This window comes from Saccopteryx leptura, chromosome 7 (assembly GCF_036850995.1).
Source record: "Saccopteryx leptura isolate mSacLep1 chromosome 7, mSacLep1_pri_phased_curated, whole genome shotgun sequence".
Taxonomy (NCBI): Eukaryota; Metazoa; Chordata; class Mammalia; order Chiroptera; family Emballonuridae; genus Saccopteryx; species Saccopteryx leptura.
Genome location: NC_089509.1, coordinates 8704956 through 8731023, shown reverse-complemented (window position 1 = coordinate 8731023; position 26068 = coordinate 8704956). Strand labels below are relative to the sequence as shown.

General features: G+C 39.0%; 1 protein-coding gene across 2 annotated transcripts in view; it reads right to left on the bottom strand.

Moving 5' to 3' along the window:
- Positions 1–26068, bottom strand: part of SCTR (secretin receptor) — a 93954-nt gene that overhangs the window by 63998 nt on the left and 3888 nt on the right. For both annotated transcript variants that reach the window (XM_066346669.1, XM_066346670.1), the window contains exon 2: positions 7793–7913. In XM_066346669.1, coding sequence (XP_066202766.1) covers positions 7793–7913 — 121 coding nt within the window. The remainder of the gene's footprint in view (positions 1–7792; positions 7914–26068) is intronic.

Below are 26068 nucleotides of genomic sequence, written 5' to 3'. Positions count from 1 at the left end.
GAAGGAAGGCAATAATAAAGATCAGAGCAGAAATAAATGACATAGAGGCTAAAGAAACAATACAGAGGATCAATGAAACCAGGAGCTGGTTCTCTGAAAAGGTAAACAAGATCGATGAACCTTTAACCAGACTCACCAAGAAAAAAAGAGAGAGGACTCAAATAAATAAAATTAAAAATGAAAGTGGAGAAATAACAACTGACACAACAGAAATACAAAATATTGTAAGAAAATACTATGAAGAACTGTATGCCAAAAAACTAGACAACCTAGATGAAATGGACAAATTCCTTGAAACATGTAATCTTCCAAAAATTAATCCAGAAGAATCAGAAAACCTAAACAAACCGATTACAACAAATGAAATCAAAACAGTTATCAAAAAACTCCCAAAAAAGAAAAGTCCAGGGCCTGATGGCTTCACAAGTGAATTCTACCAAATATTCAAAGAAGAACTAACTCCTATCCTTCTCAAGCGATTTCAAAAATTCAAGAGGAAGGAAGACTTCCAAGCACCTTTTATGAGGCGAGCATAATTCTGATTCCAAAACCAGGCAAAGACAACACAAAGAAAGTTATAGGCCAATATCCCTGATGATTTTTTTTTTTTTTGTATTTTTCTGAAGCCGGAAACGGGGAGGCAGTCAGACAGACTCCCGCATGCGCCCAACTGGGATCCACCCAGCATGCCCACCAGGGGGCGATGCTCTGCCCATCTTGGGGCGTCTCTCAGCCACAATCAGAGCCATTCTAGTGCCTGAAGAAGAGGCCACAGAGCCATCATCAGCACCCGGGCAAACTTTGCTCCAATGGAGACTTGGCTGCGGGAGGGGAAGAGAGAGACAGAGAGGAAGGAGAGGGGGAAGGGTGGAGAAACAGATGGGCGCTTCTCCTATGTGCCCTGGCCAGGAATCAAATCTGGGACTCCTGCATGCCAGGCTGCCACTCTACCACTGAGCAAACTGGCCAGGGCCTCCCTGATGAATTTAGATGCTAAAATCCTCAACAAAATATTACAAACCGGATCCAGCAATATATGAAAAAAATCATACAACATGATCAAGTGGGATTTATTCTTGGGAGACAAGGCTGGAACAATGTTTGCAAATCAATCAATGTGATTGATCACATAAACAAAAGGAAAAAAACCACATGATAATTTCAATAGATGCAGAAAAAGCATTTGATAAAATCCAGCACCCATTCATGATCAAAACTCTCAGCAAAGTGGGAATACAGGGAACATACCTCAACATGATAAAGGCCATCTATGACAATCCCACAGCCAACATCATACTCAATGGGCAAAAATTAAAAGCAATCCCCTTAAGATCAGGAACAAGGCAAGGGTGCCTCCTTTTACCACTCTTATTCAACATAGTTCTGGAAGTCCTAGCCACAGCAATCAGACAAGAAGAAGAAACAAAAGGCATCGAAATTGGAAAAGAAGAAGTAAAACTATCATTATTTGCAGATGATATGATATTGTATATAGAAAATCCTAAAGTGTCAGTCAAAAAACTACTGGACCTTGTAAATGAATTCAGCAAGGTGGCAGGATATAAAATTAATACTCAGAAATCAGAGGCATTTTTATACACTCACAATGAACTGTCAGGAAGAGAAATTAAGGAAGCAATCCCCTACACCAGTGCAACCAAAAAAATAAAGTACCTAGGAATAAATTTAACCAGGAAGATTAAAGACTTGTACTTGTAAAATTATAAAGCATTGATAAAAGAAATCAGGGAAGATACAAACAAGTGGAAGCATATACCGTGCTCATGGTTAGGAAGAATAAACATCATTAAAATGTCTATATTACCCAAAGCAATTTATAAATTCAATGCAATACCGATTAAAATACCAATGACTTACTTCAAAGATATAGAACACATATTCCAAAACTTTATATGGAACCAAAAGAGAACACAAATAGCCTCAGCAATCTTGAAAAGGAAGAATTAAGTGGGAGGTATCACACTTCCGGATATCAAGTTCTACTACAAGGCCATTGTACTCAAAACAGCCTGGTACTGGCATAAGAACAGGCATATAGATCAATGGAACAGAACAGAGAACCCAGAAATAAACCTATACTTTTATGGACAACTGATATTTGATAAAGGAGGTAAGAGCAAACAATGGAGTAAAGACAGCCTCTTCAACAAATGGTGTTGGGAAAATTGGACAGCTACCTGCAAAAAAATGAAACTAAACCATCAACTTACACCATTCACAAAAATAAACTCAAAATGGTTAAGACTTAAATGTAAGCCATAAAACCATAAGCATCTTAGAAGAAAAACATAAGCAGTAAGCTCTCTGACATCTCTAGCAGCAATATATTTGCCAATTTATTTCCAAGGGCAAGTGAAATAAAAGACAGAATAAACAAATGGGACTATATCAAACTAAAAAGCTTTTGCTCAGGTAAAGACAATAAGAACAGAATAAAAATACAAACTACACAATGGGAGAACATATTTGACAATACGTCTGATAAGGGGTTAATAACCAAAATTTATAAAGAACTTGTAAAACTCAATACCAGGAAGATAAACAATCCAATCAAAAAAATGGGCAAAAGAAATGAATAGACACTTCTCCAAAGAGGACATACATATGGCCAATAGGCATATGAAAAAATGTTCAACATCACTAATCATTAGAGAAATACAAATTAAAACCAGAATGAGATATCACCTCACACCAGTCAGAATGGCACTCATCAACAAAACAACACAGAATAAGTGCTAGCGAGGGTGTGGAGAAAAGGGAACCCTCCTGCACTGCTGGTGGGAATGCAGACTGGTGTAGCCACTGTGGAAAACAGTATGGAGATTCCTCAAGAAATTAAAAATCGAACTGCCTTTTGACCCAGCTATACCACTTATAGGAATATACCCCAAGAACACTATAACACTGTTTCAAAAGAAGAAATGCACCCTTATGTTTATGGCAGCATTGTTCACAATAGCGAAGATCTGGAAACAGCCCAAGTGTCCGTCAATGGACAGTGGATTAAAAAACTTTGGTACATATATACTATGGAATACTACTCAGCCATAAGAAATGATGATATCGGATCATTTACAACAACATGGATGGACCTTGATAACATTATACTGAGCAAAATAAGTAAATCAGAAAAAACTAAGAACTATATGATTCCATACATAGGTGTAACATAAAAATGAGACTCACAGACATGGACAAGAGTGTGGTGGTTATGGGGTGGGGGGAGGAGAGGGAGGGAGTTTGGGGGAGAAAACCAGTTAGAAGGTGAGGGAAGACAATTGGACTTTGGGTGATGGGAATGCAGCATAATCAAATGTCAAAATAACCTGGAGTGTTTTCTCTGAACATATGTACCCTGATTTATCGATATAAAAAAAAAATTCTACTGATAGAAATAGTTTATTTAATATTTAGTTTAGTATTTATTTAAAATTATTTGCAGAAATGGAAAAATCCATTCTAAAACCTTCATGGAATTTCAAGGGATATGGGAATAGACAAAACAATTTTGAAAAAAATAACCAAGTTGGAATCTCACACTTCCTGGTTTCAAAACTTACTACAATGCTACAGTAATCAGAACAGTGTGATACTGGTGTAAAGGTAGACCAATGGAATAGAATAGAGAGTTCAGAAATAAAGTCACATATATGATCAAATGAATTTTGACAGGTTTGCCAAAATTATTGGATGAGAAAGTATAGTCTTTCAACAAACAACGTGGGGAAACCCAGATATCCACATGCAAGAGAAGGAAGTTGGGCCCGGAACTCACACCATGCACAAAGTTAACTCAAAATAGACCAAGAACTTAAATGGAAGAGCTAAAAGTACAAAATTCTTAGAAGAAAACATTGGAGGAAATCTTATTTTTCCTTAAGAAAATGCTGTTTATTTCATACAGATATTTTTAAATTGAATTTATTAGGGTGACATTAGTCTATAAAATCACAGTTTTCAAGTGTACAACTCTATAATACATCATCTGTATATTGTATTGTGTTCATCACCCCAAGTCAACGCTCCTTCCATCTCCAATTATCCCCCCTTTCCCCCTTCGACCCCCCTTACCCTCTTCCCCTCTTGTCATCACCATACCATTGTCTGTGTCTAGGAGGGTGTTGTGGACTATATCAAACTTAAAAACTTCTGTGCCTCAAAGGAGACACTCAACATAGTAAAAAGTCAATCTACAGAATATGAGAAATTATTTGTAAATCATATATCTGATAAGGGGTTAATATCCAGAATATATAAAGAATTCCTACAACTCAACAAAAAGCTCAAACAACCCTATTTAAAAATGGACAAAGGACTTGAATAAACATTTATTCAAAGAAGACATGCAAATGGACAACAGGATATAAAAAAATGCTCAACATCACTACTCATTAGGGAAATGCTGGTCAAAACCACAATGAGATACCAAGTTACACTGATGAGGATGGCCACTATCAAAAAACAATCAAAGGTGTTGGTGAAGACCTGGAGAAATTAGAACCTTTGTGCATTGTTGGTGAGAATGTAAAATGGTGTAGCCACCATGGAAAACAGTATGGTGGTTCCTCAAAAACTAAAAATAAAGTTATGATATGATTCCAACAGTTCTACCTCTGGGTATATACCCAAAAGAATTGAAAATAGGGACTTAAACAGCTATTTCCACACCCTTGTCCATAGCAGCATTATTCGCAATAGCTAAAAAGTGGAAGCAACTCAAGTGTCCTTCAATGAGTAAATGTGCAAAAAAAAAATGTGAGATATTAAGAGGAAGAAAATGCTTCTATATGCTAGAACATTGATTAACTTTGAGAACATTTTGCTAAATGAAATAAGGCAATCATAAAAAGACAAATACTATATGATTCCACCTACAGGAAGTAAATAAAATAGTCAAATTCATAGAAAGAGAAAGTAGAATGGTTTCTAGGGGATAACAGAAAGGGGAAAAGGTAGTTGTTGAATGGTTGTAGAGTTCAAACTTGCAAGATGTTAAGAGTTGTGAAGATTGGATGCACAACAATGTCAATGTACTTAATACTAGTGTACTATACACTAAGAAAGGGTTAAGATTGTAAATTTTGTTATGTATCTTTTCCCACAATTCAAAGCAAAACAAAACAAAACTCTGACAACACCAAATGCTGGCAGACATGTGGAGCAATGGGAACTCTCATGCGTTGCTGGTGGGAATGCAAAATGGGACAGCCACTTTTAAAGACAGTTTGGCAGTTTCTGACAAAACTTCAATGTACTCTTATTATATAATCCAGCAATCATGCTCTTTAATATTTATCTCAATGAGTTGAAAACTTATGTCTACACAGAGCATTTTTATTTGTAGCTGCAAAACCTTGGAAACAACAGAGAAGTCCTTTAGTAGGAGAATGGTTAAACAGTAGTATACCCAGACAATGAAGCATTACTCAGCTCTAAGAATAAACAAACTACCAAGCCATGGAAAGACTTGAAGAAAACCTTAAATGTGTATCACTAAGTGAAAGAAACCATTCTAAAAAAGATACATATGATATTATTCCAACTATAGGACATTCTGGAAAAGGCAGAACTATGGAGACAGTGAAAAAAAGATCAGTAGTCACCAGGGGCTAGGTAACAGAAAGGATGAATACGGGGAGCACGGGATTTTCAGGATAGAAATTACCCTGTATGGTTCTATGACAGTGGACATGCCATTATTGTACACTTGTCAAGACCCACAAAGTACACAATACCAAGAGTAAAACCTATTGTAAACTATGGGCTTTGGGTGGTACTGATGTGTCAGTGTAGGGTCATCAATTGTAACAAATGTACCACTGAGTTACAAGATGTTGATGGGAGGGGAGGCTGTGTGTTCAGGGAGCAGGAAGTATATAGGAATGCTGTACTTTTCCACTCCATTGTGCAGCGAATTGCTCTAAAACCATTAAATCTATTAAAATAAATTCACGTAACATTAAATTAACTATTTTAAAGTGTACCATTTGGAGGCATTTATAATATTCACAGTATTGTGTCACCACAACCTTAATACAGTTCTAAGATATTTTCACCACCACCAAAAGGAAACCCCTACTCATTCCTCCCCCTCTCAGTCCCTGGTAACTGATCTGATTCCTGTCTCTAAAGATTTACCTAAAGTGGACATTTCATATAAATGGAATCATATAATACATGGTCTTTTATAACTGGCTTCTTTACTTAACATGTTTTAAGATTCATTCATGTTTAGCATGTATCAGTATTTCATTCCTTTCTAAGACTGAATAGTATTTCATTGTATGTACACATATTTTGTTTATTCATTCATCAGCTGACAGACATTTGGGTTGTTTCTACCTCTTGGCTATTGTAACGTAACTAGTGTTACTATGAACACACGTGTATAAGCCTTTATTTCACTACCTGTAATGGATTTGCTTCTTAAATTATTATTTCCTCCTTGTCATTTCTTATTTTCTGTATATGTGCTTCTTTTCTCCATTTATTTTCTTGATAAAATTAGCTAGCACTTTGGTTATATTATTAATATTTACAAGTGGATCCTTTTCTTAATGTAACCCCTCCTGGCCTTAAGATGCAGAAAAGCAAAGAAGATCAGTTAATGAAGCGACTAGAAATAAAATTAATATTTAAATATCAAATTAAAAATATTTAAAGTCTTGATTAGCAATAATAAATTAATAATATTTAAGAAAAAAGTGCAGGTTTGAGACCCCGAGGTCGCCAGCTTGAGCGCGGGCTCATCTGGCTTGAGCAAAAAAGCTCACCAGCTTGGACCCAAGGTCGCTGGCTTGAGCAAAGGGCTACTCGGTCTGCTGAAGGCCCGCAGTCAAGGCACATATGAGAAAGCAATCAATGAATGACTAAGTTGTCGGAACATAAAACTAATGATAGATGCTTCTCATCTCTCTCTGTTCCTGTCTGTCTGTCCCTATCTATCCCTCTCTCTGACTCTCTCTCTGTCCCTGTAAAAAAAAAAAAAAAAAACCCAAAGCAAAAAAAAAAAAAAAAGCCTGGCCTGTGGTGGCGCAGTGGATAAAGCGTCAACCTGGAAATGCTGAGGTTGCCGGTTCGAAACCCTGGGCTTGCCTGGTCAAGGCACATATGGGAGTTGATGCTTCCAGCTCCTCCCCCACTTCTCTCTCTCTCTCTCTCTCTCTGTCTCTCCTCTCTCTCTCTCTCTCTCTTTCTCTCCCTCTCCTCTCTAAAATGAATAAATAAATTAATTAATTTAAAAAAAAAGAAAAAAGTGTATTTAGTATACTTTATCTCATGTATCATTATAATTCTGAAGTAGACATCCACTTTATAGATTAAGAAACTGAGGCTCGGAAGGTTAAAAAGTTTGTCCATGGTCACATAGCCCCAGGTTTTTCTGACCCCACAATGACTTTCTGACTACCTCACTCATCAAACTAGCATTAGGAGGTAAGAGAATGGATAAGAGGTACACTGCCTTGATAAGTACAGTAACTCTTACCAAACTCTTACCTTGGTGAAGTTATCATGCAGAAGTTAATGATATAAAAACTTTAAGTGTGTGCACAAGCCCAGAGAAAGAAAGAGTGGTGATAATCTGGCTTTTTGGGTGTGTGTAGACTGATCACCAGAATCACTCTAGATCCTTCCCTCTAGCTGATTATCTGAATGAATACAGCTGGTCCAGCCCCCTACCTCCCCATCTTGGTCCAGAGGACAAGCTTCCCCTGACACAATGGAATTAGACATAATCCATGTCAGAAGTGAACTAAAGTGGGCTACGTACCTGTGGTTGGCTGCACCAAGCTTAGGTCTCCTGTCCTTTCTTTGGAGAGCTCCTGCAGGCACTGGTCCTGTTCCTCCCGCTGCACCCATAGCACATCACACGTCTGCGGAAGGACTCCAACCTGCAAATACAAAACCAAGAATGCTAACTATTGCAACTAAGTTGATTCTACTACATAAGGCCTTATTGTGAGCAAGAATGGGACTAGGCAAAGGAGATTCAAATTCAGGGAGGCTAAGCCTTTGCCTGCAAAAAGCTCTTTGTCCACAATGTGGTACAGACAGCCACTTCTAGGAGGGAGTTCAGAACAACAATCTGCAGTTTGTCCACTGCAAATCTTGCCCTTAAGATATCAAGGCCCCCAAGTCCAACAAGCTATTTGCTTTCAGGGCACTTCACTATTAGTCTGTAAAACTTTATGTAATCCACTAAAACTGTGTTTATTTCTCAGGTTTCAAAAGCTTAGTTTGGTTTAGACAAGGTCTTTGAAACCTACACGTAACCATCTCTCTGTCCCACAGAGGAGAGTGTATGTCTAACTCAGACCAACAGTGACTTCAGGGAGGAGTTGGACAGGAGAGTTGAGGAAAATTGACACAGAGTTCTGGATTCCTAGCTCTTCCTAGAGTATATTTCAAACCATGGCTCCATTCCTTCATTTGTATCTGAGACTTTAAAAATATGTGTATCAATAAATGAATGAAAGAATGAATGAACAACTGAACAAATAGGTAAACTGAACTCCTATATTTTACAGAGTATGGAATTATAATATTGCAGATTCCTTTCACATACGTTGAATTATTCAAGTCTCAAAATAACCCTATAAAACTCTCAACAAAGTGGAAATAGAGGGAACATAACTGAACATAATAAATGCCATATATGATGTCATACACAACAGTAAAGAACTAAAAGTGTTTCCTTTAACATCAAGAACAAAACAAGAATGTCCACTTTCACCATTTTTATTCAACAGAGCATTAGAAGTCCTAGCCACAGCAATAAGACAAGAAAAGGAAATTTTAAAAATCTAAATTGGAAAGGAAGAAACAAAATTGTCATTATTTGCATATGACATAATACTGTATATAGAGAACCCTAAAGATTCCACCAAAAAAGACTATTAAAGCTGATAATGAATTCAGTAAAGTAGCAAAATACAAAATTAGCATTCAAAAATCAGTTGCATTTTGCCTGACCAGGCGGTGGCACAGTGGATAGAGCGTCAGACTGGGATGCAGAGGACCCAGGTTCGAGACCCCGAAGTTGCCAGTTTGAGCGTGGGCTCATCTGGTTTGAGCAAAAAGCTTGCCAGCTTGGACCCAAGGTCGCTGGCTCAAGCAAGGGGTTACTCGGTCTGCTGAAGGCCCGCGGTCAAGGCACATATGAGAAAGCAATCAATGAACAACTAAGGTGTTGCAACAAAAAACTAATGATTGATGCTTCTCCTCTCTCTCTGTTCCTGTCTGTCTGTCCCTATCTATCCCTCTCTCTGACTCTCTCTCTGTCCCTGTAAAAAAAAAAAAATCAGTTGCATTTTTACATACCAATAACTATCAGAAAGAGAAATTTAAATGCCAATCCCACTTACAATTGTATAAGAAAGATACCTAGGAATAAAATTTAACTAAAGAGGTAAAAGACTAGGAAAATTATGAAACTTTGAGATAGAAATTGAAAAAGATACAAATAAATAAAAACATATACTATGCTTATGAATAGGAAGATGTAACATCGGTAAAATGTCTATATTACCCAAAGCAATCTATAGATTCAATGCAATCCCTACCAAAAATACTAATGACATGTTTCACAGAACTAGAACAAATAATCTAGATTTTACATGGAACCACAATAGTCTCAAATAGCTACAAAAACCTTGAGAAAGAAGAACAAAGTTGGAGATACCACACTGTTTAATATCAAACTATACTATAAGACTGTAGTCATCAAAACAGTATGGTAATGGCATTGAAAAGCACAGAATTATAGATCAATGGAACAGAACAGACAGGTAAAAAATAAATCCTTATCTATATGGTCAATTAATACTTGACAAAAAGGCACGAACATACAATGGGGAAAAGACCATCTATTCCAGTGTTTTTCAATGCTGATCCATCAGAAATTTCATGTCAGTCTGTGAAAGAGTTAACCACCCTAATGTTGTATGAAGATTATATACCCAATGATCTTAGTCAAATTTGCTTATATTCAGGGTGACTGCTACTTCTCAGCCTGTATCATTGATAAATATATTAAAGCGTGACCTGGAATGCTGAGGTAGCTGGTTTGAAACCCTGGGCTTGCCTGGTCAAGGCACATATGGGAGTTAATGCTTCCTGCTCCTCCCTGCTTCTCTCTCTCTCTAAAAATGAATAAATAAAATCTAAAAATAAAATAAAATAAATCTGTGAGAATTAAAAAAAGATAAATATACTAATGAGACTATCTTAAATAGCTTTGGAACTTGTAGGCTCTTTCAAACCTTCTGCATCATGCAAAGCGTTTATACAGACAAACTTATGTAGTATTCAATGCACTGTACATGTGGAGTTCGGAAATCAAGCACCAGCTTGTACCATGTTGCATTGTTATGCACAGTAAGATAAAATTTTATTCATTGTGTGTTTCTGTTTCCAGCCAGGTAGGTTATGCACAGGCTCTAACTCCCATCCCCTCTCTCTGCAGTTCATTTTTTTCACACTTGCTCATATAGCATTGGGACAAACTTACGTAGTGTTCAGCACATCGTACATGTGGAGTTTGGAAACCAAGTCCCAGCTTGCACCGTAATGCACTATTGTGCACAGTATGATAAAACTTTATCTGTTGTGTGTTTCCATTTCCACCCCCAGTAGTACTTTTTTCACACTTGTGCAAATAGTCTTGCATGTCCTCACTTGTTAAGAATGCATCCATATTGTTTGTAAATAAAATCTTGTGTGTTAGTGTCATTGAAGTGTCAAATTTAAACCCTGCAAAATGTAAAGAAAAAAACCAACACATTTTAACTTTCTTCAAAGGCAAAAACAATAGTCAAAAGAAAAGTAGTGATGACACTGAGAGTAAATCAAGGACTAGTGCTTCAAGTTCAAAATAAACAGTGAAAAAGAAATGTATTGATAATTTGGAAGGTGCAACAGAAGTCAAAAAAAGAAGAGGAAACTTTATTAGGCAGTATGATAAGGAATATTGAAAACTTGGTTTCGGCCCTGGCCTGTTGGCTCAGTGGTAGAGCGTCGGCCTGGCATGTGGAAGTACCAGATTCAATTTTCAATTCCAGATCAGGGCACACAGGAAACATGCCCATCTGCTTCTCCACTCCTCCCCCTTCTCTCCCTTCCCTCTCTCTCTCTTTCTTTCTCTCTCTCTCTCTCTTTCTCTCTCTATTCCCCTCCTTCAGCCATGGCTCAACTGGCTCCAGCGAGTTGGCCTCAGGCACTGAGGATGGCTCCATGGCCTTGTCTCAGGTGCTAAAAAACGGCTCTGGTTGCAACGGAGGAATGGCCCCAGATGGGGACAGCATCGCCCCCTAGTGGGCTTGCCAAGTGGATCCGGGTTGGGGGCACATGCAGGAATCTGTCTCTCTGCCTTCTCTCCTCTCACTAAAATAAAAATAAAAAGAGAAAAAAAAGAAAACTTGGTTTCACTGTAGCACCTAACAGTGAATTATCACCACAGCCCTCTTGTGTAGTGTGTTTTGAAATTCTGTCAAATAATGCAATGAAACCTTCCAAACTTACTCATCATTTGTATTTAAAACATAGTGATTACATTGAGAAGCCTCTGTATTTTTGAGGAGGGCAAAGATTACACAATCAAATAAAAAGTCATAAAATTGAAATGAAAATAATGACTAGTGACAAATCACTGCTCTGAGTATATTTTAAGCTACCTTTCAAATATAAAAAGTGAAAAAAAATCAGTCACTATTGGTAAAGAATTAATAAAGTCTTGCATCTTAAATGTCACTTGGGAAATTTTGGGTTCACAAACCACACAAAAACTTGAGGCTATACCACTTTTGAACAATACTGTTCAGAGAAGAATTGTTGGTATAGCCAACGATATTGAAGAGCAAATGAGGGAATAAAGGAATCGAAATGTTTTGCCATTCAAACTTGATGAATCAACTGATGTGAGTAACCATGATATTCTACTTTGCTTAGTGAGGTATGTTGATGATACAAATTTTAGGGAAGAACCACTCCATTGTCCTGATCTGCCTAATCATACCACTAGTTCACAGATATTTAACCCCCTTCTTAATGAGAACTTTCAAGTGAAGGGCTTAGCCTGGAGAAAGTTCATCGGAGTGTGTACAAGTGGTCGTGGAAGCATGATTGGCCATAACTCATGCATAGTTGTAAAAATAAAGGAAGTCGTACATCAGAAATGCTATCCATGCACTGTATGTATGATTCATGGGAAGCATTTAGTTACAAACAAACTTTCCCCTGAATTGAAAACAGTGATGAATGATGCAGTGAGAAGCACTAGTGATATTCCTAATCGAGGTTGGAACTCCAAACTGCACACGACACTATGTGACAGAATGAATTCACAACACCAACATCTCCTTCTCTAAACAGAAATGAGGTGGCTCTCATGCTTTATCAGACTGAGAGAAGTGAAACAGTTTCTGCAAGAGTGAAACTGCATGAGTAGGGCTTGTGTTGGATGAAGACTAGGTGGCTAAGCTTGCGGATATATTTAGCTTCTTCAACAAACTAAATATTTATCTTTAGAAGTTTAACACAAACATTTTTATGTTGAGAAATAAGACAGATACATTCAAAAAGAAACTTGTGGCCCTGGCCAATTGGCTCAGGGGATAGAGCATTGGCCTGGCATGCAGATGTCTAGGTTCAAGCCCTGGTCAGGGCACACATGAGAAGTAACAATCTGCTTTTCCCCCCTCCCTCTCCCCCTTCTCTCTTTTCTCCCCTCTCGCAGCCAGTGACTTGATTGGTTCAAGCATCAGCCTCAGGTGCTGAAGATAACTCAGTTGATTTGAGTATCGACCCAAGATGGAGGTTGCTGGGTGGATCTCAGTCAGGGTGCATGTGGGAGTCTGTCTCTCTATCTCCACTCTTCTCACTTTAAAAAGAAGAAAGAGAAAGATAGGAAGGAAGGGAGGGAGGGAGGGAGGGAGAGAGAGAGAGAAAAAAAAAGAAAGAGAGAAAGAAAGAAAGAAAGAAAGAAAGAAAGAAAGAAAGAAAGAAAGAAAGAAAGAAAGGAAGGAAGGAAGGAAAGAAGGAAAGAAGGAAAGAAGGAAAGAAGGAAAGAGGGAGAAAGAAAGAAAGAAAAGACATTTGATTTGTTCTTTGGGGAAGTTGCATACAGGAAGAAGATGTAGAAATGCTTCTGCTTTTCCAAAACTTTTTTATTGCTACAGACATTAATCAGAAAAATCACATTTAATATTATAAGTCAACATTTAAAAGCATTATTTTAAAACTTTGGCCATTATTACCTTGGAAATGAAGATCCATGTAAAGGTAACTGCTGGATCAATAACCCTTTCATGGGAGATATCAACTCCTGCTCCCATAATCATTGTGAAAAAGAGAAACTGATAGATTTATATTCTGATGTCACTCTGGTGTCCAAACATAAATGCAATCACTGTCACAATTTTGGATATCACTGGAAGAATATCCATCTCTTACTTACAAAGGTATTAAGTTTTTAATTACATTTTCTACTCCCTACATGTGTGAGACTTTTTTGGCCCTCTCACTAATAAAAAACAGAGAAACCAAATGGATGTGATTGCAGCTTGGTCTCCCAGAAACAAAACTGCAGCCTCAATTAGATATTATTCTTGCAAAGAAGCAGCAGCGAGTTTTGCATTAGTTTTACTTAAGTACTGCTCTCTAGTCATTTCAGTGTATTCTATTAAAAATATTTTTTTACTGTTCATCTAGTTATTTTAGAAATTTTTCACTTTACAGTATTATAATTAAAAGAGAATGCACAAACTAATAATAATGTTTTATATTTCTGCCTTAGCGAACCCTGAAATAATTCTATTTTCAGCACTCTCCAAGTGTAAAAAGGTTGAAAACCACTGGTATATTCAATAAATGGTATTGAGAAAATTGGACAGATACATGCAGAAAAAAAAAAGGAACTAGACCACTTTCTTATACCATAAACAAAAATAAACTGAAAATGGATTAAAGACTTAAATGTCAGACTCAAAACCATAAAACTCCTAGAAGAAAACATGAAATAGGCAGTAAAATCTCTGACATTGTTCTTAGCAATATTTATTTTATCTATCTATCTATCTACCTATCTATCTATCTATATGGCAAAGGAAACAGAAGAAAAATAAACAAATGAGACTACAGCAAACTAAAAAGTTTTCACATAGCAAAGGAAATCATCAACAAAAAATGCAAAGACAATCTACCAATTGGGAGAAGATATTCATCAATGACACACCTGATAAGGAGTTAATATCCAAAATATATGTATTATGAGCTCAGACATCTTAACACCAAAACCCCCCAAACAACCTAATTTAAAAATGGGCAAAGGACCTGAATAGATATTTCTGTAAAAAAGGACATACACAATGAACAACTAAGATGCCGCAAAGAAAAATTGATGCTTCTCATCTCTCTTTCTTCCTGTGTGTCTCTCTCACACACACACAAAAAAAGCCATACAGATGACCAATAGACATATAAAAAGATGCTCAAATGTCACTAGTCACCAGAGAAATGCAAATTAAAACCACAACAAGAATTAAATCCTCATAACTATCAGAATGGCTCTCATCAATAAATCCACAAACAGTAAGTGTTCCCCAGGTTGTGGAGTAAAGGGAACCCTCAGGCATTGTTGGTAGAATTGTAAATTGGTGTGGCCACTATGCAAAACAGCATAAAGTTTTCTCAAAAAATTAAATACAGAACTACCTCATGGCTCAGAAATCCCACTTCTGGAAAATCCCAAAACATTAATTCAAAAAGACACATGTGCCTCTATGTTCACTGCAGCATTATTTACAGTAGCCAAGATGTGGAAGCAACCTAAGTGTTCATTAGTAGACAACTGGGTAACAAAGCTGTGGTACATATATACAATGGAATGTTACTCTGCCATAAAAAAAAAATGAAATCTTACTATTGCAACAACATGGATGGACCAAAGGGTCCTGTGCAGAGTGGAATAAGACAGAGAAAGACAAATACCATATTGTCCCATGTATAAAACGCACCTTAATTTTTGGGGCCCGAAATTTGAAGAAAAAAAAAACAAGTGTGAAAAAACGGGAAACGCAGGTTAAAAAACTGTAACAATGAGCACAAAAACAAGCGTGAAAAAGCAAAAACTACAAGTAAAATATCTACAACCACTGTATAAGTCACACCCAGTTTTTAGACTCCAAATTTTTCTGAAAAAGTTGCGTCTTATACATGGGGAAATACAGTACTATATGATTTCACTTATATGTGGAATCTGAAGAACAAAATAAATGAACAAACAAACTCATAGATACAGAGAACAAACTGATAGTTTCCAGAAGGTAGGAGGTTTGAGAGGCTGGGTGAAAAAGGTGATGGGATTAAGAAGTAAAAATTGGTAGTTAGAAAACACTTATGGGGATGTCAAGTACAGCATAGGGAATACAGTTAATAATATTGTAATAACTATGTATGGTGCCATACATAGTATGGGTACTAGACTTATGGCAGGAGGAGTGGGAATCACTTCATAAATTATGTGAATGTTTAACCACTATGCTATACACTTGAAACTAATATAAAATAATATTGAATGTCAACTGTAAGTAAAAAATTAAAATAAAATAGAAATATCCTGTGGTGCAGTGGATAAAGCATCAGACTGGGATGCGGAAGACCCAGGTTCGAGACCCCGAGGTCGCCAGCTTGAGCGCAGCCTCATCTGGTTTGAGCAAAAGCTCACTAGCTTGGACCCAAGGTCGCTGGCTTGAGCAAGGGGTTACTCGGTCTGCTGAAGACCTGAGGTCAAGGCACATATGAGAAAGCAATCAATGAACAACTAAAGGTCTCGCAACGAAAAACTGATGATTGATGCTTCTCCTCTCTCTCTGTTCCTGTCTGTCTGTCCCTATCTATCCTCTCTCTGACTCTCTCTCTGTCTCTGTAAGAAATAAATAAGTAAGTAAGTAAATAAATAAATAAATAAATAAATAGAAACAATCCTATGACGAGAAACAGAAAAGGAAACAAAGGTCCACGGTGTTTAGGCGATGTGATCAAAATTGTTCACCCAGGGATGTTAATTTCAGAAACCAACTTGCCAGCAGGTAAAAGACCAGGTTTCATACCCTCTTGTCAAACCTACACTTATGTTCGTAGATGGAAATTCATTTAAAACTCACATTAGTTTAGAGAAGGAGAGGAAAAAGAGGGTGGAGCTGAAAACTTTCCAAATTTGACAAGAGACATAAACTTATAGATGCTGAACAAACTATTGATACATGCACTAACCTAGACTAATCCCCAGAGAAGTACACTAAATGGAAAAAGTCAATCCCAAAAGATTTTATACCATTTAATTACACTTATGCACCGTTCTTGAAATGACATCATTATAGAAATGAGGAGCATATGAGTGCTTGTCAGGAGTTAAGGAAACGGTGGGAGTGGGAAGGAAGTGGGTATGACTATAACAGGGGATCATGAAGGATCCTTGGGGAATAGAAATGTTTGGTACCTTGGCTGTATCGCCAATACCGTGGCTGATCAATGAAACCCTTGCTCACTTGCAAACACTAAGAGAGAAAGAACACCTGTTGTACACCACTGAGAGTTTTGTGATTGTTATGCAGTACAGCTGACTGACACAGGGTGGGGGATAGATTCTAGGACAGCCTCAATGTGAGTAGCTAGGGGTTGAAGTTTCCCAAAAGTGGGTGGCAATTTGCACTGTTGGAGATTAAAGGAGGGGGTATTCCACAAAGAAGACCCTTGGAAGCAATAAGGCAAGATTAGAAATGAGAGAACACTTATAATGGGAACCACTCCTCCAAGAAAATTTCAATTTCTTTGCTGTTTTTTCTCTGGGACTGTAGAAAAATAATAATCAGAGGACAGTTTAACTTTTTCTTCTCATCCTACATTTCTTTTCATAAGTTGTAGTGAAATATGGTACATGTAACATAAAATTTACCATGTTTGAATATAAAATTCAGTGGCAGTAAATACATTTACAATGTTGTACAACCATCATCACTATTCACCTCCAGAATTTTTCAACATCCCAACAGAAACTGACTCCATTAAGCACTACCTCCCCATTGCTTTTTCCCTAGCCCCTGGTAATCTCTATTCTACTTTCTGACAATGAATTTATTTACCTTTTCTAAGTAGTTCACATAAATGGAACCATACACTATTTGTTCATTTGGGGCTGGCTTAATTCACACTCATGTTGTAGCATCTATCGAAATTTCATTTCTTTTTAAGGCTGAATAACATTCCATGGCCTGTATATATCAAATTTTGTTCATCCCTTTATCTGTTTATGGACACTTGGATTGTTTCCACCTGTTGGCTATTGTGACTAATGTAGCTATGAACACGGGTGTACAAATAACTGAGTCCTTGTTTTCAATTGTTTGGGGTATACACCCAGTAGTAAAATTGCTGGATCAGATGGTAATACTGCATTTATATATAAATTTATTTATAAATATATATATATTGTTTCCTATGTTTACTTGAAAAAAATTTTTAAGGATTTTATGTATTGATTTTTTAAATTAATTTTAATGGGGTGACATTGATAAATCAGGGTACATATGTTCAGAGAAAACATCTCCAGGTTATTTTGACATTTGATTATGCTGCATTCCCATCACCCAAAGTCCAATTGTCTTCTGTCACCTTCTAAATGGTTTTCTTTGTGCCCCTCCCCTCCCCCAACCCCCTCCCTCTCCTTCCCCCCAACCCCGTAACCCCCATACTCTTGTCCATGTCTCTGAGTCTCATTTTTATGTTACACCTATGTATGGAATCATATAGTTCTTAGTTTTTTCTGATTTACCTATTTCGATCAGTATAGTGTTATCAAGGTCCATCCATGTTGTTGTAAATGATCCGATGTCATCATTTCTTATGGCTGAGTATTCCATAGTATATATGTACCAAAGCTTTTTAATCCACTTGTCCACTGACAGACACTTGGGCTGTTTCCAGATCTTTACTATTATGAACAATGCTAGCATAAACATGGGGGTGCATTTCTTCTTTTGAAATAGTGTTATGGTGTTCTTGGGGTATATTCCTAAAAGTGGGATAGCTGGGTCAAAAGGCAGTTCGATTTTTAATTTCTTGAGGAATCTCCATACTGTTTTCCACAGTGGCTGCACCAGTCTGCATTCCCACCAACAGTGCAGGAGGGTTCCTTCTTCTCCACATCCTCGCCAGCACTTATTCTGTGTTTTGCTGATGAGTGCCATTCTGACTGGTGTGAGGTGATATTTCATTGTGGTTTTAATTTGCATTTCTCTAATGATTAGTGATGTTGAGCATTTTTTCATATGCCTATTGGCCATATGTATGTCCTCTTTGGAGAAGTGTCTATTCATTTCTTTTGCCCATTTTTTGATTGGATTGTTTGTCTTCCTGGTATTGAGTTTTACAAGTTCTTTATAAATTTTGGTTATTAACCCCTTATCAGACGTATTGTCAAATATGTTCTCCCATTGTGTAGTTTGTCTTTTATTCTGTTCTTATTGTCTTTAGCTGAGCAAAAGCTTTTTAGTTTGATATAGTCCCATTTGTTTATTCTGTCTTTTATTTCACTTGCCCTTGGAGATAAATCGGCAAATATATTGCTGCGAGAAATGTCAGAGAGCTTACTACCTATGTTTTCTTCTAAGATGCTTATGGTTTTACGGCTTACGTTTAAGTCTTTTATCCATTTTGAGTTTATTTTTGTGAATGGTGTAAGTTGGTGGTCTAGTTTCATTTTTTTGCAGGTAGCTGTCCAATTTTCCCAACACCATTTGTTGAAGAGGCTGTCTTTACTCCAATGTATGCTCTTACCTCCTTTGTCAAATATCAGTTGTCCATAAAGATGTGGGTTTATTTCTGGGTTCTCTGTTCTGTTCCATTGATCTATATGCCTGTTCTTATGCCAAGCTGTTTTGAGTACAATGGCCTTGTAGTATAACTTGATATCAGGAAGTGTGATACCTCCCACTTTATTCTTCCTTTTCAAGATTGCTGAGGCTATTCGTGTTCTCTTTTGGTTCCATATAAAGTTTTGGAATATGTGTTCTATATCTTTGAAGTAAGTCATTGGTATTTTAATTGGTATTGCATTGAATTTATAAGTTGCTTTGGGTAATATAGACATTTATGTATTGATTTTAGAGAGAAAGAGAGAAAGGAGGGGAGAGGGGAGCAGGAAGCATCAACTTATACTCTAGTTGCTTCCCTAAATGCCTGGACTACAGGAGCCCGGGGTTTTGACCAGCAACCTCAGCATTCCAGGTCGGTGCTCTACCCACTGCTCCACAACAGGTCAGGCTGTTTACTTTTTTAAAGAAACACGAACCTCTTGCCCACCAAAGGTATACCCTTTTATGTTCCCTCCAGCAGGGCACAAGAGTTTCAGTTTCTCTACATCCTCATCTACCCTGGTTATCCTTCTGTGTTAATAACAACCACCCGAATGGGTATAAAGTGGGTCAGCCCATATTGCTTTTAACCTTAATCCTCCCATTAAAACTTAATAAGTCAGATAATTTTGTGCAGTGGTGGTATTCTAACTCAAGAAACATGAGGTCTCCACCAATATGTGACAGTAGCAGTATTCTGATGAAAAGACCTGAATCCATGGTTTCCAGATGGTGACTAGCAGCAACAAAAGGTGGGCCTCAGGGTTGCGGGAAGTGGCTGGGGAAATGGTGTGTTCAATGGAGCAACCACCTGGCAGGTGCCTGGACTGGAGAAGGTGTGGGAAGAAGGCCCCTTGTTATCTAAATTAAGATCAGGAAGGGAAGGAGAGGCTGGTAGTTAGTAGCCATGTGTATATGTATAATATATTTCCATATACCCATTACACTTGAGAGTATTAAATATAATTTTACTTAGAACTCACTGGAGAAAGAGACAAGTGAAGATGAAAGGATTGTTAAAATTTATTTTATTTGTTTTTCTCAAAAGAAGAGCTATTATTCCTTAACAGTTCCCTTTATAGAATTTAAAAAGAAAACACAAGTTTGTACTTGATAGAGTATCAGGTACTTTAAAAAAATTTTACTTGTACTAGTGTCAAAGTATCTATAATGAAAAACAGCTGTTCCCTTCTCTAACCTCTACCTGCTTCCCAGCAGCAGTTGCTTCCAATTCTTTTTAGCTGTTATTCTCATTTGTATCTCCACATTAAAAATTATGTCCTTATACAGCTATTTCTTTTTCTTTCCTTTACTTTCCTTCCTTCCTTCTTCCTTCCTTCCTTCCTTCCTTCCTTCCTTCCTTCCTTCCTTCCTTCCTTCCTTCCTTCCTTCCTTTCTTCCTTCTTTCCTTCCTTTTTAAGAAAGAAGAGGGGAGATAGAGAGACAGACTCCCACACATGCCTCGACCAGGACCCACCTGGCAACCCCCATTTGAGGCTGATGCTCGAATCAGCCAAGCTATTTTTAGCACCTGAGGCTGATGTGCTCAAATCAATTGAGCTATCCTCAGCACCAGAGGCCAATGCTCAAACCAACTAAGCCATCCTCAGTAACCGGGCTGATATTTCAACCAATCAAGCCACTGGCTGCAAAAGGGGAAGAAAGAGAGAAGCAGGAGAGAGAGGGGCACAAAAGCAGATGGTCACTTCTCATGTGTGCCCTAACCAGGGATAAAACCTGGGACATCCACACACCAGGTCAACGCTCTATCCACTGAGCCAACTGGCCAGGGCCGCTATTTCCTGGTTTATTATTTTGAGACATTATCCAAAACTGTCTATAATGGAAGGTAGATTTAGATGTTCTCTGATCTCTCCACATATACTTCTCTCCCCCTTGTAGTGTGTGTGTATATATATATATATATATATATATATATATATATCATCCTTTTGACTTAATTTTCTAATGCATGATCTGTATTTATAACTTATTTTGACTATGAAATATTGTTCACTGCTGTGTCTAGTCATGTAAAATGATTACGTCTCTTCTTGTACATTTTGTCTTTCTTGAAGTCAATAATTACTTTTTTTTCATTTGATTAGTTTTCTATATACAGCTAAATTTTCCAAGTAGTCTGACAGCTCTGTTAGACATCGAGCAACAGCTCTTTGTTTTCCCTCTGGAGACCAGACCCCACAGTCCTTCTCCCTCCTGCTCCAGTCTAGGCCTGATGCCTGGCTGGCCTTGGGGTACCCTCTCCCCAGTTCTCCTGACTTGAGCTGCGTGTCCTAGAGTCCATGTACTTCCCTGTTTAATAGTAACACACTCCCTAGTAACGTCCTAAGAAAGTGAGAATAGGGAGTAAATCTTTGAATCTTTGCAGAAGTGGAAAAGCTTTTATTAACTTCATTAGTTATACAATTAATTTGAGAGAATGCTAGGCTAAAGATAATTTTCCTTCCAAATTTTCAAGGCATTTCTCCTCTTCTCTTCTGTGTTGTTGAAAAATGTATTTCTGATTCCAAATCTTTTGCATGACTTTTGTTTTCCTTTTAGAAATATTTAGGATTTTTCTTCAGTTTCAGAGTTTGAGTCCAAGCCATCTTTACATCTAGAGTTTTTAAAATATTGCTAAAATCATGTCAAAGTTTGTAAAATACTCAGACCACAAGATTTTTCATATAACTTCCATCTTTTCCTGAAATTTTAAGATGCCTTCCTTTTCTCTAGGTGATCACAAAATTCAGGTCCTCCACTGCATCGACTTCCACAGCATTGCTGCAGTCTCAGGTTCTGCAGAGAGCAGCCCTGGATGAGACTGCCCCCCAGCTTCTCTGGGACTTGCCTCAAGGGGCACTCTGACTTTCTAAACTAAACCCTCTCCGGTCTGTTGCAGAACTATGGAATCAGTATCTGCCCATGACCATCCTGGGTAAATTCCACTTTTTTGTATCCCTTATTATTTTTTTCCAGAAAAGGCACGTAGGTTGTAAACTTTCTGAGATATTGTACATCTAATAGTGTCTCTGGTAGGGAGTGTCACCCTTTGTTTCCTCACTCAGCTCCCAGTCACGGCCGGCCCACAAAAGTGTACAAGTTCACACCTGCTCATTGATCATATGATGAGCGTTCATCATCCCTTTCTTTGGGGGATTTTCGCAGAGGATAGACCTATTTTGAGATGTGTTCTCAGCCTTTCAGCCAACTACTTCCTGCTCCCAATCTCAGGAAAGTCCCCTTCATTGCAAGGCAGGTTGGTTTATGCAATGAGATCCGGTCCTCCCACTGGTCAGACCAAGGAAGAAAACCTCACCCAACCTGAGACAATCTGCTTTCCTCTCTTGGGTATTTGCTACTGGAATTGGGAGTGATGTCTCTTGCTCCAATTCCTGAAGCATGTAAGCTTTGAAGCTATGCAGCAGCCATAGTCTGTCCTAAAAAAAGCAACAGAAAAATCAATCTGCAGAGAGAGAGAGAGAGAGAATAATGAAGCAAACCCCAAAATAAGAGAGGAAAGATGGCAAAAGAGAGTTATGTAAGCTATTTTCAAGTTTAATTTTGGATTTAAATCTGCAAAGGTAAAATATGGGAGGAGATATAATAAAACCTATTGAATTCTGAAGATGGCAAAGAGATTCAAAATCTCTTATAAATTCTTATAAATTCTTATAAATCTCTTATAAATTCAAAAATTATATGTTTTATAAAATATATAAGTGATTTTATATAAAAATTATATATTTTATTATGTAATTACATACTTGCCAACTTGAGACCAGAAAGAAGTAGTTTCAAGGAGGAAAAACAAGAATGGAAGCGCTAGTCTAGTTTATACAATAAAAAATAAGAGGGAACTCATTATCCTACAAGTTCAAAATGTAAATTTTCAGCAAACCTTTATTGGACACCTACTAAATGCCCAGCAATCTGCTCATCACTGGGGACATGAAGGTATAAGGGACATGGCTCCTACCCTTGAAGCTCATGGTCTCCAAGGGGGTCCAAGGAGGTCAATGGCCAGAATGCATGGTGAAGGCAGGGGCCAGATCATGACAAACCAAAATTAGCAGCAGGGAAGTCCCCGGAGGTGGCCCTGACATTCAGGCAAACAGTGAGGAAGAATTGTTGTACTCAGAGTAGCAATACCCCACAAAGAAGAGGGCCCAGAGGTGACAGTGAGTAAGCGGATGCTGCAGGAGGTGGATTGAGTGTGGGGGTGAAGGCAGGGCACAGTGGGGCTCCCATGAGTGTGGTCTGGGTGCCTCGATAGTAGTTTCAATAACAGGGAAAACAGGCATAGGCTTGGGAGTTGGGGTAAGATAATTTGGTTAAGAAAGATTGGATCTGTGACAAGGTAAGACTGCCAAGGAAGTTCACACGGTAAGAGCAAGCCGAGTGAGGAGAGCGAGGGCAAAAGACAGAGCCTGGGAAATGACCGGGAAGACTGAGGAACAGCACGAGAGGCAGGGTAAGGATGAGGAGACCGCAAAAGGCAGAAGCCAGGGGAGGGAAGGAGCCAAAGAGAAAAGAAGGAGGATCCTGGCACTGAGGTCTCTGAGAGGCCAGGTCCCATAGTCCACTCTGCCCAGGACAGTCCATGTGCATGCCTGCTGTCCCGATGTCATTATTTATAATGATGCACCTCTCTCATAAATCGTGGACTGAAAAGTATGTAGCAAATGTGGCAAAATAAGGGCCACTGGTGAGACTGATTTTGGCAGCTGGTGAGGTGGAAGCCAGATTGCAGAAGGCTGAGAAATGAGAGGAAGTGGGAGCAATGATTGCGGATGCTACTTCCAAGAAATGGGCATTGCGAGGCAGAGGTGGAACTGTAGCTTGAAGGACCCAGAATGAAGAGGGAGAGCTCTCTACAACCTAGCTAGATGGACTTGGGCAAGTTAAACAGCTGAGGGAACAAACCAGTCAAGAGGAAGATGGTAAAGATGGGGCACAATGGCTTCATCGTGTTATGTCAGGACAGAAGTCACCAGGGATGGTGAGGGCAAGGATCAGGAGCACAGGTATCAGGATTGGCCATGGGCAGTAGAACCAGTTCACTCAGATGGTATTATGGACAGAATATGTATCTCCCCAAAATTCACACATTGAAGCCCTAACCCCTAGTGTGGTTGTATTTCGAGATGGGACTCATAAGGACATAATTAAAGTTAAATGAGGTCATAAGGTGGGTCCTGATTTGATAGGATTAGTGTCCTTTTAAGAAGAGGCACCAGAGAGCTCACTCTCTCTGTGTCTGAACCTGCTCAGAGGAAAGGCCATGTGAGGACAAAGCAGCCCTCTGAAGGCCAGGAATAGGGCTCACACCAGAACCCCACCATGCTGGCCCTTGATCTCAGACTTCCAGAGTCCAGAATCATGAGAAATAACTGTCTGTTGTTTCAGCCCCCTGCCCCGTCTGGGATGTTTTGCTATGGCAGACCAACCTGACTAAGATAAGAAGGAAGAGAACAGGGGGTATAATTTAGACACACCTATAAGATGTTGGTAGGGGGAAGTTCATCCACAGAGTCTTGACTCTCAGGAAATGGGAGGCAAACCAGTGTGTTGAAAATGAAAGTAGGGGTGGTAAGGTCAGGAATTTGAACAAACACGTAGACATCAGGGAGAGCCTCTGAAAGCCAGGGGTGAGGGAACTGATGCTGCACATATGGGAATTCTGAAGAGGACTCTGGAAAACTGGGGGATCCTGGCAGCATAATGATTAGGACCACGGGAGACAATCAGCCAGGGGCATCCCTTCTCCAGCCACAGAATGGTGAGGCTGGGTGGACCCCAGGATACTCTCATTTTCTCAAGCCCACACGAACAACGTTGAGCAGTACTGTTTGTACTATAAGCAAGTAGATAGGATCTGAGTGTTGTGGGTTTTACCTGGGCTGCAGGCTGTCCCAAGAGCCCATGTGAAGGTCAGTGTTGACAAACCTCAGCTTGCGAAGGGCAGGGAAGCAGGGACCAGATCAGAGCTCACTGGAGGGGGCCAATGTGGTGGTGGAGCTCTAACCTGGAATGTTAAATCTGGGCTTTCAACATGGGCCAGGAAGGGAGCCATGCCTGCCCTTTGCATGGGAGGTAATGACTGAGTGGGGTAACGGGGCAGGGAGGGGGGAGAGGACGCAATGGGAATGCCAAAAAGGTGATGTAAAGCCAAGAGGATTCCCCTGAACAGTGTTGCGCCCGTTTGTTTGGTTTTGTGCCCCCTAGCTCCTCTCTGACTCCCTCAGTAAAATGCTGTGTATATTTCAGTATTTGTTTTATGTTTTCTAAAGCAATTAGATTAAAATGAATTTAATGTCATTTGGAGGCTTGAGAGAGACTTGTATGAGAGCACGTTGGGGTTGGGCACCAGAAACCAGAGCAGGCCACCTTCTGGGAGTAGGGGCCTATGTTGGTTCAGAGCATCAGGGTTTGAGTCCTCAGACCACTGTGTCCAGCTGGGTCACCTGAGCAAATGGCTTCAGTGCCCTCATCTGCACTGGCCCAGGGGGTACTGATTGTTGAGGTGAGAATTAAATCAGACAGAGCTGGGAAGGACTTCGACTGCCCACTGTGAAGTAAATGCTCAGTGAGGGGAGCCTTTATCACCATCATCATCATTCACATTAATTTCAGGAATAGTAAAGTTTTTAAAAGAAATCCAAATCAGAAAGTAATTTTTCAGCTACTGTACACAAAAATCCCCATGACCCTCCTCTGAAGAGTTATCAGTAGACAACTCCTCGGGCGGCCTTTTGCAGGCCTCCCTAAAATGCTGCTCCCGGCCACCACAGAGCCTGTCAGCTCCAATCCAGGTGCACCGCAAGAAGGGGCGGGGCCCTCCATGTGCTGGACGCTGCTATGTGCCACATCCTATACTTGAAGTTTTGATGTTTCTGAGCCATCAACTGAGGAGGGGTAGATAAAGGGGGGCGGAAAGTGGGGAGGGAGGGTGTAAATGATCAAGGAAGCCATTGCCTGCAGAAGTTTATTTTGCTGGTTTGGAAACTGATTTCATCAGATACACCTGCTTCTATCCTCCAACTCAGATACCCTGTCACCAACCACACTGCCTTATGTCCAACATGCAACTAACACCTATTATTGGCCCTGTTAATGCATCTCCCCTGAAGCATGAC